This window comes from Stegodyphus dumicola, chromosome 5 (assembly GCF_044657685.1).
Source record: "Stegodyphus dumicola isolate Sdum_Otavi_A_Nest chromosome 5, ASM4465768v1".
NCBI lineage: Eukaryota > Metazoa > Arthropoda > Arachnida > Araneae > Eresidae > Stegodyphus > Stegodyphus dumicola.
Genome location: NC_140772.1, coordinates 204,846,734 through 204,866,018, shown reverse-complemented (window position 1 = coordinate 204,866,018; position 19,285 = coordinate 204,846,734). Strand labels below are relative to the sequence as shown.

Here is a 19,285-nt window from a genome sequence, read left to right as displayed (position 1 = left end):
AATTTAATTTTCTTTAGTTAAATTTTTGCTTTTATTTTGGCTTAAAAACCTTGCACAATGTCTGATGTTTATGCCGTCCAAATTCCGGTTTATAACCGATCAGACCCATCTTTATGGTTTATTATGTGTGAAAGTACTTTTGCTCTTGCCACCCCCAAACCTATCACAGAATCCATTACTAAATATAATTATGTAGTTTCTCATCTTCCTCCAGATATCGCATCACTAGTACGGGATTTACTTATGAAACCAGACCCTATTGATCCATATGCAAAGCTTAAAACTGAGTTAATAAATCGTTCAGGAGAATCTTCTCAGCAAGAAATTCACCAATTATTATCTGGAGAAGAATTAGGTTCTCGAAAACCTTCCGATTTGCTTAGAAATATGAAACATCGAGCAGAATCTTTAAATGTTCCTGATAACTTAATGTTAGAATTATTCCTTCAACGTTTGCCTTCGACTGTTCAGTCTATTTTGGCAGCGGTGTCCACTTTAACTGTAGATAAAGCTGCAGAAATTGCCGACAGAATTTTAGAAGTAAATCCAACCCCAGGGACTTGTGCCGTTTCTCGCACAGTCGATCAGTCTCTTGAGGATGAATTATTTAAACAAATAGAAAAATTAAACAAACGTATTGATCGCATTTCTCTTTCTCGTGGTCGCTCGCCAAATCGCGGAGATCGCAATAAGGAAAGAAGCAATTCCAAAAGGAGAGATTATTCTGTTTGCTGGTATCATAGACGTTTGGAACTCGAGGATTGGTGGTAAAACATAACCGGAAATCTCCATATTATTTCATTTCACGAGATCGCTTAGTGCTGCCTTTTTTATCCGGATCAGCCCTTTTTAATACAATGACAGATACAAAACGCACTCGTGATTTTACTGCTTATAACATTGCAAAACGTAAACATGTTGCATTGACGGTAACGCAAAAAGTGCAAATATCTACAAAAGATGCAAGCAGGTGCTACTCCTCGATTTATAACAGAATGGTATGGAATTGCGACACAATTGTGTATAATATACGGAAAAATAAAGAAAAGCTGTTGAAATTTTACAGCAATAGTGATTCTAACACCGGAATCCGAAACCAGAAATCTTTGCATGAGCCAAAATCGGCAAACCTTAATGCTGTGTACATATAATACAATGAATAATATAATCAATTTATATATGTAATACAGTCAAAAGTCGTTAATTCAGACACCCATAATCCGGAATGATCTATAATCCGGACCTCAAAGCTACAAACTGCGATGCATGCACGTAAGACCTTTACGGCTGCGAATATGCTTGTGCGCGTGCACAAAATATGTTTACGAGTGCGCGTTTAATGTATAACGGACGGTATAAGCTAAGCTAAAATTATCTATTTCAGTTAATGTTGCAGATTGCGTTGTTCCTTAATCTTCGAATTGATCCGGCTTATTTTTTTGCAGACTGTTAGAGCAATTTTATAAAAGTAAGCTTGAACTTTCGATTATGTCAAATAGAATTTCTGATATATATTTATTAATATGTAAAGGATCTACAAAGCGAAAGTATATTTCGAAGTTCATTAAACAAAAAGTGGAATTGCTGCAAAAAATGGATAAAGGCATATCCTTTGTTTATCTAAACTTTGTTTATCTTTAACGCTGCGGGGCGCAATGAATTGGAAGTTGATCTGTCAGCCCAGCCCTATCCTTATCTTCAGGGCAGATGTTTTCATTTTATGTGGCTTATAATTCCTTACTAAATGTAGTATTTCATCTCAATGTACTCCGTCTTTGATATGATTTAAATCAAATTCCTCGTCATTATAATTCGCTTCCGATAGCGAAGAAAGTAACAGAGGTTATTGAAAACGAAAAAATTTCGATTGACAAATTAGTCGGTAGACACAGCAATTATAGGACTTGAACAGTGGAACTTCGTAACTGAACAAGAAATTATGTCTGTTTATAGAATTAAAGAGAATGTATTATCACATAAAAAACGAAGCAACTTAAACAACTTACATTGAAAGAAATGTTTAATAAAGTAAACAAATAAATATTAAGTCTTTTTTTTGTAAATTTTGATACCCTTTAGATCATAATTGTTCTTTATTTCATAAATTACAGTTTCATATTTTTAATTTTATAATTTCTGCATGCCATCTTACCAGATTTAAACTGATGATCTATGATCCGGAAAAATCGATAATCCGGAAACGCCAAAGTCCCAACGAGTCCGGATTAACGACTTTTGACTGTACTAATTTAATGCATATAATAAATTATTGCAATAATGTATATAATAATTTAATTAAATGTATCTAATATGCCTTATTTTACACTTTTAGTCCGAATATTATGCTTTATCTTTAGTGTCCTAAAATCCGCACAACCTCTGGTCCCAAGCTTTGCGGATTTCTGGAAATCTGCTGTATCTTGATTTGGTTCTGACCCACCAAGTAGTAGAGGATCATTTTATTGAATTTTATTTATGTCTGGTACTTGAAGTTCCAAAACAGACATCAGATAGATTGTAATAGTGGTAATTAAGTAAGTTAAAGTTGGGTTGCATGATAAGCCGAACATTATAATTTAATTTTCAGGAACTATTTTTGAATGTCCTTGACTTTTATCTTTTCTAAATTTTTCTCAATGATAAGTTTGAAAACGGAATAAAGTTTACAAAAACATTTCCATTGTTAAACACTTACAAGGTAACTTATGCAAACGTACAGTTACTAGAATTTGATTTGATTACAAATATTTCGATTATTGTACACAAAAAACCAAACTGATAAAAATTTGATAAATATAATAAAAATTACATCAGAAACATATAATAGCAAGTTATTTTACACATATGCACAAGTTGCCTTAAATGTATATGACAATGGACATTTAGCTTCATACTGACCAAAATAATAAGAAAGGAAGAAAAAACAAATTCAAGTAAGGTATTAATTAAGATACAATAACACACCGAACAAATATTAATTTAGAAGTCAAACAACAAAATCAGCTTTATATTTTCAAATTTGCGAAGGACTAGTTTCGATGGTTTTACCAAACCATAATCCTCAGCTGAACGGTTCGGTGAAACCATCGAAACTAGTCCTTCGAAAATATAAAGCTGATTTTTGTTGTTTGACTTCTAAATTAATATGAAGTAAGGTATGTAAAACTTGTCTGGGAAATCATTTCAATTCCAGTTCTCATTAATAAAGATATCACACATTTCTTTTCTGGAAAATTATTCATCGCATTACTTATTGAAAGCAGTTGGAAGAATGCATGTATACAGATTTCTAATAATGATATACATAGAAAATAATATCACTTCTCCTTAAAAAAAAATTTTTTTTTTTTTTTTTTTTTTTTGGCACCATTTATGATAACATAAAATTTCAACTGAAACAGACTGAATTTTATCAATGGTTAGTAGGTGCTATCTTAGATCTAAAAGAAAGATTATATTTTCATTAAAATTAGTTAGAACATGAAATTAATTACCCATTCCTGATTGTAAGAATCTGTTAAATCATTTATAGCTGCTGAGTCCCATTCCCTGCGAAGACCTAATAGACGACTAGGCCAAAACCCATTTTCACTCATAATCACAAAATAAGTAAAAAAGCCTGCTGCTGCTTGCATCATTCCTATCTGGCCATATGACATCGATATCAACCTTTAAAAAAAATAATAATTCATTGACATACATATAGAATGAACAAATAAAAATTTTCAAGACATTTTAAACATACAATACACAAAGTACTTTTTATCTTCCGATAAAGTAGCAAATAAAGTTACCATTTTTAGCAAATGATGAAGATTTTTTTATGTACTTCTACATAATTTTTTAATTTTATTTTAACAGATTTTATACAATTACAGCAAAATCCAAAAAGTCACAATAGTCTTCCTGAAGAATGCATTTAGATGAGATGCCATGTTAGGCAGGAAAAATAAATTAGTTTTTTTTAGCTCTTGCTACACAGATAACATTTTAGATAGGCTTCACACATAATTTATCATAATGCTAAAAGTAATCTAATATTGAAATCATAATCAAATTTATTTAATTACAATGTAATACAAAATACAGCAAGTGGAATGAATCCTTCCTAAACTATATTAGTTTAATACATGCAATCAAGATAAATCCCCCTTCCCTAATCTTTTACCTAGGTGAGGTTTCATGCACTAAGAAATAACTCCCCAAAGACAGAGAAGAAAAATACTATCACCAGAAGAAACCATTATAATCAGGCCCAGAATGAAAAGACTGGTTTAAGGAACATCCTTCTTGGACATTTTCAGAATTGAACTTACCGTTCATTTACTAATTTGTCCTTTTTCGGATCTCTTGGCTGGCGCTTCATGATGTCACTTTCAGCAGTTTCATATGCGAGTGAGATAGCAGGAACCTGTTGGAATGGTGAAGCAATGTGCTATTGAAGTGCTTAAGCTACACCAAGTATCTACATATGGTTTGGGACACATGGCTTAACCCAGTATTTAACACCAACTCATTGTAAGGAATGCTTATTTTTCATATTATGAAAGTAGAGAATGAATACAGATGAAGCAGAATTTTCCAATGATCTGTTTGTTACACCTGAATATTCTTCAGATGAGAATAGCTTAATTTAGCATCCGTAAAAATTAGAAAAAATAATGAATATTTATTTTTTTGTGTTTTGTAATAAAAAATAACACAAAGAAAAAATATACATGGGTACTTTTATTGAAATGGCTATACCAGAACTAAGACAACAAATATTAAGGAAAATTATTTCATACTACAATAGCATCAAGTTACATAAAAAATGTTTTCAGGGAGCTTCCAAGGAAGAAAATTATACTCATCATTGGAAATTAAGTGTTCCACAACCATATACTATATAAAAGAATTCATTAAAAAGGAAAAAAAAATGTATAATATTTAATTTCCAAAGAAAACTGATACAAAAATAGAGTATATAATAATTATTTATTGCAGCTTACCACACAGTACATTTAAATTGCTACAACTGAGCATTGCAAAAAAAATATTGGCTATTGTATCAAATCTATATTACTAATTACACTAATATTAGTTTTTATAGAATATGTTGTTTTGTTTCACCAACTGCTTTTTGTTAAATAAGATTATCTTCCTACAAAATATTCATCTCTCTATGCATCTATTCTGCAATACTACTGGACAGAAAATTAACCACAAACGACCATAATATGTGATAATTAAAATACCAATAGAAGATAACAAAACATTAATGCCATCCTACAATTAGCTAATTAAAATGCTTGCTAGGTTCAAATAAAACTGTTATATGCTATGTGTGTTTTATTTCTTCAGCTGGTTGCCCAGCAGATATTAATGGATATGAAAAAATGATTGTTTATTACATTTAACAACACTCAAGGACATAGCAAGCTGAATCTTCATATAGAAGTTCACTCTTGTAATGAACGTTCAAGCACTAGTATGCGAAATATGCACCATAATCAAGCTGTATTCATCACCTGAACCATATTAAAAAATGGTATGCTAAGACACAGATTCAATATATAACAAACATATGCTGTTACGGTAACAAACTATTTTGCAATAACACACAAGTACTATCAAACAATCATTGCCACAAAAGGCTATTTCTGAATAAGCACACAAAAGGCTATTTCTAAATAAGCACACAGAAGGCAACTCTATTTCATAGATATTTGAAGCACAGCACTTTGGAAGCCTGCAGATAGCTGTCACAAAGTTTTAGTTACAATGATTATAACTTCAAAAACTATAAAAACATTAATAATGTTTGAAAAATGCTATCCAATCAGATAAATAGTTCCTTGCTCATGTCTACACTATTTGCAAGCAGAATAATCTGCACAATGATGCTTTAAATCTTTAAATTATCATTAAGTACATAATAACAATCTATAATGCTCATTTAATACCAACCATGGAATAATGTGGTTGTGGTGATGTTCCCTTTTTTAAATGTGAAACACTTTGGGAAAGAATTACCAGTACTAGCACGTTTTATTTTTTCATTTTCATTCAAACCTTAACTATCAGCATTAAACTTCGCAAGTTTTAATTATTATGTAATTTCTAAATAAAATCAAAAATTAAAAGAGAGAAAGATTTATTATTGTACAGGGGGCTACTGTCAGTTGGACATTTCTACCAAAAAATGTTAGTGGCAACTTCAGAGCTAAGATGCAGATGAATTAAATAATATCAAGCAAAATCCATATAGTCAATCAAAGTGTGCCACCACAGCTATGCTTAAGGTGCTATTTAGGTTGGAGACAGTTTAAATCACACATGACAATGATATACATTTATGATATATTTCTTAATTCATAACTTTAAAATAAAAAAAAATAAAAAAAAAACACTAATATCACTCTCCAGTTCCTTATTTACTATCACCAGAATTATAAATTAATAATTATTATAAAGAAACTACCAGAATCCAAGCAGCAACCCAGTAATAATACTGTACTTCCTTTTCTCATACCAATAAGGTTAATCCTTATCTTGTCCTACCTGCAAACCTGAACTATATGATTAAAATATTTGTACATAATAAAGTGTTTCGTGAGTTAAGAGATGGCTTTATTTCTTTAAATACTGATCCTACAGATGGTCCAGATGGAACATCAAAACATTTTATAGGGCATCAGATGAATAAAATTTAAGCTAAAATGGGAATATTATTTACCTCTTGAATATTTGAAAAGTGAAACAAATGTATAACTAATTCTATAAAAATATTTAATGTTTTTAATCAGCGAAACCATCAATTAAATGCATTTTTATTTAAATAAATCAGATTAGAATGTAAAAAAAAATAATATTCTTATGAACTGTATCTGTTGCTTTTAAATAGCTTAAGTTTTTTAATATAACTGATTAAATTTGAAAGATAAATGTCTAACATTTTACCGAATGGCAACACACTCAAATGAAACAACACATTTACAGTAATTGACATTTAAAGTGAATGAATGCAAAATCATGTTTTGAGACTAAAGCCCTTTTGGGTAAAACTTAACCTTAATGTTAACTTAAAGTTTCAGACTAAGACAAATAACTGAAATTATGATCATATAGCATGGTGCAATACCCTGCAACAGCAGTTACCCTAACCATTTTATTTGGACTAGCAGTCTGAAAAAATAAGCATAAAAACTTTTAACAATAAAGTGATTTTGAGTTTGGTTCAAAAAGTGATACTCCGAATTTTATAGAGTACACAGTCTGAGTGTTCTTTAAAATTGTGGGATTTTTTTTAAGCCACTACCGATTGCTATACATAAGTGGTGACTAACTGGCAAATTGAAACCCTCATAAAAAGTAGAGTTGCATCAGTGTTGCAAAGCAAGTTCAAATGCCTCAGGAAAAGTAGGCATGCTTGATCAAACATATGACTGTAGAGCTCTCTTGCTGAAAACTTAGGAGGTTATCTTGAAATCCAAACAATACAAAAGAAAATAACTATAATTCCACAGCAAGGTGAATCTACATCAAGAAACAACTAACAGGCAATAATCACTAATAATGTTAATGAAAATGAATTTATCACAAGATTGTATTGCTTTATTGCAAACATAATTGCAAATGAATTTCTGACATATTTTATGAGTCTTTTTATATACAATGTATTATGCTTATTCAAGATTCTCCTTCTTATAGTAAGATGGTATTCCCGTCTCTCTTATCATTTAAATATCTAATACTGAAATGGCTAAGGTATCAGGTTTTAACGAAAGTTTTCTACTACCACAAATATTGTTTGCACTGCTGTGTTTAATCATATTTTGTCAAATGATTGTTTGGCATTTGAAAGAAAGAGAACAATGTGTTGTGAAATTTAAAAAAAAATATCATTAAGTGCAAGGTGCCTGAAATGGAACTATCGCGCTACCAGATTAGCACCATCATTTACTTCCAGTTCTGTTGAAAACGTCAGTTACAGAATGTCATCAGCTCATGTGTACTGCTTTACTAATGTTGTATCATATGACACTGTGAAGGTTTGGTACCAAAAGTTCAAAAACAAGGTCTATTCAAGAAGCAGAGAGCTCTGTCCGGCAACTTATGTTGATAAGGCCTGCCTGCGAGAACTTGTGGAAAAGATCAATATACAACACTCAAGAGCTTCCTAAAGAGTTACACATTAGTGCCATGTCCATAAATCACGTCATGCATCACATAAACTTGATGTACAAGTTCAGTCGTTGGGTACCACATAAGCTGACTCGCTCAGATAAAGATAGACGTGTTTGAGCTTACACTAATCTGCTCAAATATCAACACAAGGACAAAATTCTAGACCAGATCGTCACTTGTAATGAAAAGTGGATTTACAACCAGTTATTTTCGCAATGGCTAGATAAAATTCATTTGAAATCGAAAATAATACTGAAGTATAATTTTTAGGTGTTCTAAATAACTTTTTTTTTAGATCGGTTTTGTTAAAATCTTTTCGATAGCACATGCTAAGGGTTTCAGGCCCGAATTTAGGCTACAAATATTTTAATTCAGTTATTCTAATGCTGCATGAATTAAAAAAAATTGAGGTTTACAAAACGGAAATAGAACTCATAAAAAAGTTCAAGAATAAACAAAGACAACATTGTGAAAGGCACTTTTCCCTATCATAAAGAGTCTGTCAATCAAGACTGTGACATCATCATCACTGGCAACTTTAAAAATTATACTAAGCATTGTCAATTTATACAAAGTCTCTGACATGAAAATTAAAATTTTATTCTACACTTTTGTTTAAATGTTTAAATCTTATTTATGTGTGTCATAGAATATTTATTTCAAATGCCTTTGCTTTTAATACATTTGGTATAAAAAAATAATGAATAGTGTAAATTTTTAATGCATAACTTTAACAAATACATTCAGAAATTCTAAACAACTCTTCACACATAAAATGATTATACAGTACAAAGTCCGAGATACGGACTCATTGGAACTTCAACGATTCTGGATTTGGGATTTTTTTCAGATGTCAAATCATCAATATAAATCTAGTAATATTTATAAAATTTAAAATATGAAGTAGAGGTTTATGAAATAAGGAAACATTTATGATCTCAAGGAAATCAAAATTTACCCCAAAAAAGCCCAATATTTATTTGTTTGCTTTATTAAACATTTCTTTTGATACAAGTTGTTTAAGCTGATTTTTGTTTTATGTTACTATTTTCTTTTTACACTGGTTATCATAAATTAAGGAAAAATCACAAAAATAGTGATAACTCCCTCAAAAATACGCTAAATCGTGTAAAAGCTGAATATGTTGCCAAGTAAGAGTAGACGAGTAAAACTCCAATATGCAAATTAGTGGCGCTGCACTCGGAATACGTCATCTGCAAGGAGGATAAAAGTTCATGTTTGAGAACAAGCCCACATATTTTACTGTGATAGATACATAAGAAATGCGGTTCATAGACTGGAGAACACAGATTCGGCACCTAGGAGATTCAGTGAAGGACGGCGCTACGACGAGCGCCGATGACCGATATTTGACATTATTTGCACTCAGGAATAGAACCACTACTCTGACTCTTCTTAGATCCTCCCTTGCTGCAGCTACTGGAAGGTTGGTGTGAACGTCAACTGTGCGTAAAAGGCTTCCCGAAGGTGGTCTGTATGCGAGGTGAACAACCATTTGTGTGCTGCTCAAGTCATGCCATAGAATGCGATAGTAGACATTTTTTGATATGGAGAGAACCTGGAACCTGTTATCATCCGTCAAACATCCATGAAAAAGATGCATACGGAAGAGGCAGTGTCTGTGTTTGGGGTGGCATCTGTTTGGGTGGACGCACAGACCTACATGTTTTTCCAAGGGGAACCGTGAATGCTCATGTTGATAGAGATGACATCCTTGATGCTTATGTGCACCCATATGCCGGGGCAATAGGTGATGCTTTCCTGTTACAGGACGACAATGCAAGACCACACAGGGCTCGCATCGTATATGATTATCTTCAACAGGAAGCAATTATGCGCATGGAGTGGCCAGCTCGATTCGCAGACTTGAACCCTATCGAGCACGTTTGGGATGCTTTAGGGAGACGTCTAGCAGCTCTCAATCCGCCCCCTTAGACCCTTGCCGCACTTGCAACTGCTTTGCAAGAGCAATGGCTCTTGCTTCCTATGGAACTCATAGACTGCATAATTGAAAGCATCACACATCACTGAATGTGCTATATTGCTTCTAGAGGCGATTATATTCCATATTGAAGGTACTTTTACTATAGCAAACTGACATCTTCGATTTGTTCATTTTATACATGTGGTAATTTCTATACTACCATAATTGTCTGGTAATTTCTTTTTATGTTATTTGATAACTTACTATGTGTTGTATATTGTGGGCAAGTTTCATAAAATTCTACATGTAATTTTTTCAGTAATCGTGATTTTTCCTTAATTTATGATAACCAGTGTAATTCTATAAACAGACATAACTTCTTGATCAGTTACAAAGTTCCATTCTTTAAGTAATACAACTGCGTTGAGAATTTCACCATATTCTCAATCAAAAATTTTCCATTTTCAACAACTTTCTGTCACTTTTTTCATTATAGGCAGCAATATTTTCAGGATTTAGAACTATGACAGATTTCAACACCTGTTAGTTGACTGATGATTACAGCAATGTCATTGCAATAAAAACTATTATATTATCTTCATTCATTACTACTTATCAACATTTCTTCACAAATCCCACTGACTGGGAAATTTCACTTTTTGTTTGAGATATCTGAAAACTTTCAAATTTGCAGCTATCATCATAAAAGCTTAGCTAGGATCTACTATACACTATTGACAATGTACCAAACGACTGGCAACTAAAGACATGCTGTTCTGTTAATTTTGTCTTGCTTCTATTGCACAATTCTAAATAAATAAATTCCCATATATACTTAAGGCTTATTCAGGGCCAGCACTACATAGTCAAGTGCAGTTTCTGAATATGATAAATTCTACTGCTTCATTATTCTAAAAATTTTTCATCCCAGTGCTTTCCCTACACCCCAAAGATTTTGATACTCAGTGCTTCTCTCAATTCTTATAATTTAGCTGCTTAGTATGGCTGCACCAGCTCTGGTGCTAGTCTTAAGCTTGTAGAGACATTAGATTAATTGAAAAAGCCACAGAGATGAAAAATGAGCAATCGCCTTTGCCGGGAATTGAAGCACGGACCTCTGGAATACCGGCCCAGTGTGCAGAACCGAACCATAAAAGCATGCTAGGAAGGCAGGAGAAATACCTTATAGGCTTATATGAACAAGAAATAATTTATTCTTAATTCAAACGGCACTAAATGTAATATTTTGGCCTCATTTACAAGATTTCTTTTTTGCACATGGAAAGAAATTTCTGCTAATTTCTCCTTGTCAACACTGTTAGCTGAAGTCTGTGGTCACTGACAAGCATAATGACAACATAAAAGTTTACCATGCTCTTTGGCATTGAATTACTAAAGCTGTTTAAACAAGTGATATTCAAACTTTATGGCAGTGCAGCCCATAAGAATGAAAAGGACTTCAAAAAGATGATTTAGTGACCTTATCGGAACATGGATCCTTAGTTGCATACTGACAATTTAGATTTTGTAATCCAGGGTTGTGTGTAAATCATTTCTCACGCTGCCGTGTGTTGATAGGGATGTGATGACAAAAGCAAAATAATAATAATGGTTTGTCAGCTTTACATCCAAGATATAAATTATTCAGTAGGCATAATATCAATGATGTTTCAGCATAGAATGTTTCAGTTTGAGATGTATGCAAGCAAAAAAATTAGCTTATGGAGCCAAATTATTGAACATACAGATTTATGCAAATAAATGCTTGTTCTTCAGTATGGAGATATTTTATTTAGTGCCAAAGTGAATTTAAGAATTGGACTATTCATGTTTTATGATGGAAAAGTATTAAATGCACATGCAATATATGCCTTACCAAAAAAAAAAGGGGGTTGCTGATCATTCTGGACACCGGATTTCGGACTTTGTGCTGTATATGTATGCCAATGTAAGATGTTTAAGAGTTTTAACATTTTATGCTAAAGATGGCACAATGTACAGTTACTTTTACTTCAATAGGTCACAAATAGTATAAAAGCCCACGTTAAATTTAAAGTGCTATTTCAGAGAAAATACTGATATCTAGTGCCCTGCAAAATGTCATACTTGACAGTAAGGAGTAAGTACAACCAAGTGCAGTTATCTTTCATGTAGCTAAATCCTTAAAAACTATTCCTTTCCCCCCTTTACCTGTAAAGTTCTCTTTTGATATATAATGTAAGAAATGAAAATCTCTGCAAAGATATATTCCCATGTCAACAGAATATAGTAGGTTTCTATACTACTAAATGTCACCTCCAATATCACTGTGAAGTAGTCTACAAATTAGTTGCCAGAGAGAGATATTTTTTCATGTTGCTTGCTTTAGTGAATTTGAGCGCATGCTATTTTTATGATTAGCATTATGACTCAATGAAAAAAAAGTGTGGCAATGAAACCCAAAAGTGATTCATGCAGTTTAAAAATGGGAGAATGTTCACTGATAATGATGCTCTTAAACTAAAATTACAAAAACAAATATGTGAAAAATTTAAGCACTGAAGCAAAAAGTTCATGAAATTTGCCGTTTTATAGCTAACTACCTCTGTGATGCCAGTGACTTGTCACTGTTGACTTGCTTGTGAATCTTAACAGGGGAATCACAGAAATGGACTGTACTGTGGTAAAATTCATGCCTATATGCCTTACCACCTCTCCTGATGAAAGAACAAAAAAGACACATGAGATTCAGCTGTTCATAGAGCCCAAATAAACCTGAGAAGATAATCAAAACTTCACTTCTTAGATCTTTACTGGATGCAAAATATAGGTATGTGATTGTGACACTGAAGCAAAACAGCAACTGTCTCAGTGAAAATCACCAAATCCACCAAGACTAAAAAAGTTCAAAGAATACAATATGTATAAGGGAAGATGGTCAACATGCTACTTTCCTGTAATATTTTGAGATGATGCTCTTAAAAACACATTTGACAAAAACATTGCTGAGCTGTGAAAAAAAACCTTATATATATTGCAGCAAGCAAACTACCAACGCATTCTTCTCTCCTTGCACATCACTTCTTGATATATTTGAACAATAATGCTACTTCTAATCACTTATTTATCCAAATTAGCCCATTAAATTTTTTTTTTTTTTTTTGTTTCTGAAATTATAAATGCAGCTTAAATTGAAAAAGTTTTGAGATAAAAGACGGTATTTAAAAAAACTAATGCAGAATATGCTGAAGCCGCCCAACTGGAATACTGGTTAGTGACACTGAGAGCCATACCGAAAGGGCCTGGGTTAAATCCCAGAGAAGGCATGGATGTTTGTAAATGTATAATGTCTGTGCAGCATGGGGGCATTCTAAATAGGTGGCGAGCTGAAAAGTCCTCTCGAGAGGTTGATGTTAGGGAAGGAGGGATGGGAGACCATTGGACCTGTCACCCCAGTATACTCTTCATCAAAATTGGCGGTGCAACTGAGCAATGTTGCACTGTCGTCTACATGGTGCTCAGCCAAAAACAGGCGCAATCTTGCACTCCTTGCCACGATGAATTTCACGGGCCTGTTCTGATGTGACTGTTATACAAGTGAGATAAGTCACAACAACAACAATGGAATATATTGAAGGAAATGACAGAGATGAGTTCTGTGGGCACTTTCAAGCATTAAAATCATACTGGAACTGGTGCATCAATTGAGTAAGAACATTTTGGGGCTGATTAAATCAACAGACTTATACAAATGTATAAATTTTAATAACTAAATTCCTGTAACTTTTGGCTTGCATCTCATACAAACATGCTATTTATTGCATATAAAAAGTACCTTAATTATTGCAAAATTATATGTTTATTTCTAAATAATTTTATAATGCTACACAGAAATTAAATAATACATATATTAGATAAGATATACATATTATGGCCAAAGCTCGAAGAAGGCCACTTTTAGCTTTGACCAGCTAATGTGACCAAGCCTGAAATATACATGTCACCATTACTTTAATAATGTGTAAAAATTTAAGGTGTTTGCTAATTATTATTCTACTTCACAAAATACATAACATTATACTTTTAAAAGTGCAAACAAATCAAAGGAAAATGATTTTAATCTTAAGATTATCATCTGATTACCTGTTTTGCATGATTTTTATATCTTTGAGAAAATTTTTATAATTACATTTTATTTATTTTTTGTGCTTTATACAGATACTTTCATAGAAATTTTGAACTAGCAGTGTTAACAAATGAAGGTTTTAATGATAAAAGGTACCTTTTAACAGTTGCATCATAAAATAATTTACTTATCTTTCTTCATAACAAACAAAAATAAATAATAATAATAAAAAACTGATAATGATACTAAGATCATTATTTGTTTATATGTTTCAATCTGATTTCTACACCTTTGAGAAACTTCACGCTTTATTTATTTATTTTGTAGCACATGGAAGGCCTCATTCCCAATATGCATTAATGATCAAATGTACCTTAACTGCATGTATACCTTCCATCCACTAATAACAACAATTTCATGAAAAATTATTGAAAGTAAACTAATTTCCAACTTTTGAAAATTTGCCAACTTTAGCTATGCATAAACTGTCCAGCCAGTCTCCAAAGAAATGGTAAATTGTTGCATATTTTACACTATGGCCACATTAACTGGATAATGCTAGAAATAGCCAATTTGGGACTTTAGTTGTTACATATTATTTATTTATTTATTTATTTATTTTCTTTTCTAGTATACCTCTCTGCACAAAAGCTTAAATGGCTTTTTATAACTTAAATAATTAAATTTTAGGAAACATTAGAAAAGTAGCAATAATCACAATTTCTAAAAGAAAATTAAAAAACAGGAATTCAAGGAAATACATCTGCTTCATAATGTATCTAAAAAATGCCACTTGTACAACGTTTATGCACTATAATACACAACACACATTTAACAGAAAGCATTGTAATTTGCTAGCAAAAAAGTAAATAAAGAAAAACTAGCGTATCTTCACTGCTGCGTTTGTTGTTAAATATGGGTTAAAGCATGATCACAGAAGAAAGAGGAATTTATCTAACTTTACATGCTTAATAAATGCACATAATATGCATGCAAATCATGAAAGCTCATTTTGAAAAGGCATTTTGGTTTCTACCACATACATAAATATATATAATGTCCAGGATTTACAATGGTGTAAGAAAACACACATAAAATTTAATGCACACAGCAACTACTTAAGGAATGCAATGCAAAACATAGCTTAACAAAAACTGATGTAAAGTATAACAGATTACTTACCACATGAAACTCAATTGATATATATATATATACACAGTGGTGGCCAAAATTGTGGACACTTTTGGAAATATTTATGTTTTTATGCTTATAGAAATTGTTACGTTTCGCAAAATGCAAACTTGTATATATCATTTTAAAGAGAATTTATTACTGAATTCAATACAAAACCCAAAATTCAATTATTTGCAATACAAAATAAAGTTATATGTACTTTAATATAAATAAAAAACACAGTTATGAAGTGGTTTGTAATGTCTAGCTTTCCTGGCCAATCACTCTTCTTGTTCTGAGAACCAATCAAATGTTAGTAACTGCCAGTAGAAGCTGAGATCATATTTACACTTGAAACAATTCATTATTTTGCTTTGTTCTGTAGAAGGAGGACCTGTTTCTTACACATTGCAATTACAAGTAGGAATTTTTGTAAAAATTTTTAATATTTAGTCAGAAGCAAAGACATCAAATAAAAGAGTAGATTGGACACCTAGAAAGAGATGTAATATTATTGTGTTATGAGAGAGTAGTCTTTCCTATGCTGAAATTGCAAGACAGGTGGGTGGTTCAGCGACTACATCTGGAGCCGAAAGTTTTGTTTACGATATCAGGAGACAAATTCAATAAAAAACAAAGAAGGAAAAGGCTGGAAAAGGTGCACCACATCTATTGATGGCAGAAGAGTAAAAAGACTATGTCTCCAAGATAGAAAAATGTCGTCAGCGGCCATCAGAAGTGATCTGAATGATGCTGGTGTTTCTGTCAGTTCAAGAACAATCAGGAGAAGATTAACAGATGTTGGACTGAGAGGTAGAATTCCACGAAAAAAGCCTTATCTTAATTTTCAGCAATGAAAAAAAAAAAAAAAAAGACTACAGTGGGCAAAGGAACACATTAATTGGACAGATGATCAGTGGTCACAAGTCATATGGAGTGATGAAACTAAGATATCGTTATTCGGTAGTGATGGGCGAAAATATGTAAGATGTAGAATAGGAGAAGCCTGACTGCATTCAAGCAACTTTGAAGAACACAGTTAGTGTTATGATTTGGTCATGCATATCAGCAGATGGTATTGGTCGCCTTCATGTCATCGATGGGACACTGAATGCCAGAAAATACATTGACACTATAGTAGAACCAAAACTTCTACCTTCCATCAGAGATCGCTTTCCCAACAATGCTTTGTTTATTTTCCAGCAGGATTCTGCTCCTTGCCACACGGCCAAAATATTGAAAGAGTGGTTTCGTACAAAGAGCATTAAATTGTTGTCATGGCCAGAAAACAGTCCTGACCTCAATCCTATCGAAAATTTGTGGCACCGTTTGAAAACTCTTGTCTGAATGAGGCGCCCATCAAATAAAAAGGAACTAATTGAGGCTATAATTGTTTCCTGGCATCATGTAATAATGAAAGAAGAGCTTAAAACTCTTGTCAGCTCAATGAAACGTCGATGTGAAGCTGTAATAAAAAATAAAGGGTACCCTACTAAGTACTGATAACTCACTGCAATCATCACTATCTAATGTATATCGATAACTATTATCGTTTAACATTTTTTGTATTGCAAATAATTGAATTTTGTGTTTTGTATTGAATTCAGTAATAAATTCTCTTTAAAATGATATATACAAGTTTGCATTTTGTGAAACGTAACGTTTTCTATATGCATACAAACTTCAAAACATAAAAATTTCCAAAAGTGTCCACAATTTTGGCCACCACTGTATATATCTATCAAACAAGAAACTAACTTTTGAGTAAGGTCATTCATGATTTCTTGTTTTTAATTATACTGATACAGCAGGAACAAATAAATACATTGACAAAATACCTAGATGATATTTTGAAAATAGTAGAACCTCTATTATCTCAGATAACTGGAAATGCGACTGCCTCAGATAATCAAAAACCTGGTTAAAAAGCTATTATTTTAAATCTTACTACTTTTTCTTTCATAAAAATTTCCTGAAATATTTCTTCAATATTCTAAAAACAAATACACAAGTACTATTATTAACATTTTAACAAACTCTTTTATTACCATATAAAATTTACTTCTCTCAATTAACAAAATCATCCATACAAGAACTTATTTCATAAGGGAAAAAATATCAAAGGAACTGGAACAAGCAGACTTCCCCAAAATTTACACAAACTTTGAAATTTTGACTAATTTCTTACATACATTTTTAAGAGATAGTTTCTTTCCTTTTAGGGGGGGGAGGGTAAAGTCTGTTGCCTTTCTTTGTAATGATGCCATTAAGTCTCTTGGCCAGTGCATGATCATGTTAATTTCAACAAAAAATCCACAAGAGAAGAATTGTTATATTTCTACGTTCAAGACTTTCAGCCAAGTGATAAATCTAATGAACACAGTTTGGTTCAAAACTTAGTGCTCATTTAGGTACATTGTAAATCATATAGCGATACATACTTCTTATCACAGCAATTTCTAAAATGTTAGCCTCTTGGGATTCAGGACACAAACATCAATTTAAACTTCTAATAAAGTCTTATTGCACAATTTCTATATTAGAGTAAAACTGCATTTTTGAATTTCTACACATTAAAAAAAGTCTCTGAAAGGCTATGAAAAATAAAATCTTACAACACATACGTTATTATTATTATTATTATTAAAATAAATGTCTTAATAATATGCCATTTTTAATTGCAAATAGTTGTTCTAAGAAAGTACAAAACTTATATACAGGGTAATTCTAAATTATTTTTACAAATTAAGAGTGGTGATAGTACTCTTCTAGGTGAGCAATAATTACCATAGAACATAGGGTCACATTCCACCCTGAGAGGCAGAAATGAAGAATACAGTCAAAAATCTTTAATCCGGAATGATCTATAATCCGGACTGCAAAGCTACAAACTTTCTGCACATGCATAAACGCATAATACCTTTACGCATGCGCATAATATATTTACGCATGCGCATTTAATGTATAACGGAAGGTATAAGTTAAGCTAAAATTATCTAATTATCTATTGCAGTTAATGTTGCAGATTGCGTTGTTCCTTAATCTTCGAATTGGATCCGGCTTATTATTTTTTGCAGACTGTTAGAGCAATTTTATAAAAAGTAAGATTATGTCAAAAAGAGTTTCCAATTCTGGAGCTGCCAAAGGATCTACAAAGCGAAAGCATGTTTCGATGTCCATTGAACAAAAAAAGGGATTTCTGCAAAAAATGGATAAAGGCATGAATAAAGTGACAGAGAGGTGATTTGTTTCTCTAACCATTCTGAAATCTGTTTATCATTTTCACGCTGCACTATGGACGGGAAGGGAAGTCGCGACGCGCAATGAACTGGAAGTTGATCTGTCAGCACTATCCTCATCTTCAAGGCAGATGTTTTATTTTATTCGACTTATAATTCCTCACTAAATGTAGTGTTTCATCTCGATGTACTCTGATATAATTTAAGTCAATTTCCTCGTCATTATAAATATCACGAATACACGTCAAATAGTTTTCTGGTTGCAATTTTCTAATTTCGACTATACGTAATGTATGCTTTACACATGCACGCGTTGAAAGAAATGTTTAATAAAATAAACAAATAAATATGAAGTTTTTTTTTTTTTTTAAATTTTGATACCCTTTCGGTTATAATTGCTCTTTATTTCATAAATTATGGCTTCATATTTTTAATTTTATAATTTCTGCATGCCATCTTACCAGATTTAAACTGATGATCTATAATCCAGAATCACCGAAGTCCCGAGGAGTCCGGATTAAAGACTTTTGACTGTATTAGAATTCCAATCTGAACTTACAACAGTGTAGGGATAGCAAATGAACAAGACCAAATGCTGCACAATCAACTTAGTGACAAACTCAGAGAGTGCACAAGATGGATAAAACCAAAAAC

At 32.2% G+C, this 19,285-nt stretch overlaps 1 protein-coding gene across 3 annotated transcripts in view; it reads right to left on the bottom strand.

Moving 5' to 3' along the window:
* Positions 1-19,285, bottom strand: part of LOC118203405 (sodium/potassium-transporting ATPase subunit alpha-like) — a 186,740-nt gene that overhangs the window by 24,866 nt on the left and 142,589 nt on the right. For 2 of the 3 annotated variants that reach the window (XR_015041392.1, XM_085817579.1), the window contains one exon: positions 3,495-3,669. Coding sequence is in view for 2 of the 3 variants with exons in the window: in XM_085817579.1 (XP_085673705.1) it covers positions 3,495-3,669 (175 nt within the window). In the remaining variant the exon portion in view is untranslated. Of the gene's footprint in view, positions 1-3,494; positions 3,670-4,316; positions 4,412-19,285 lie in introns of all 3 variants that reach the window. The other variant, XM_085817578.1, reaches the window with a different exon arrangement.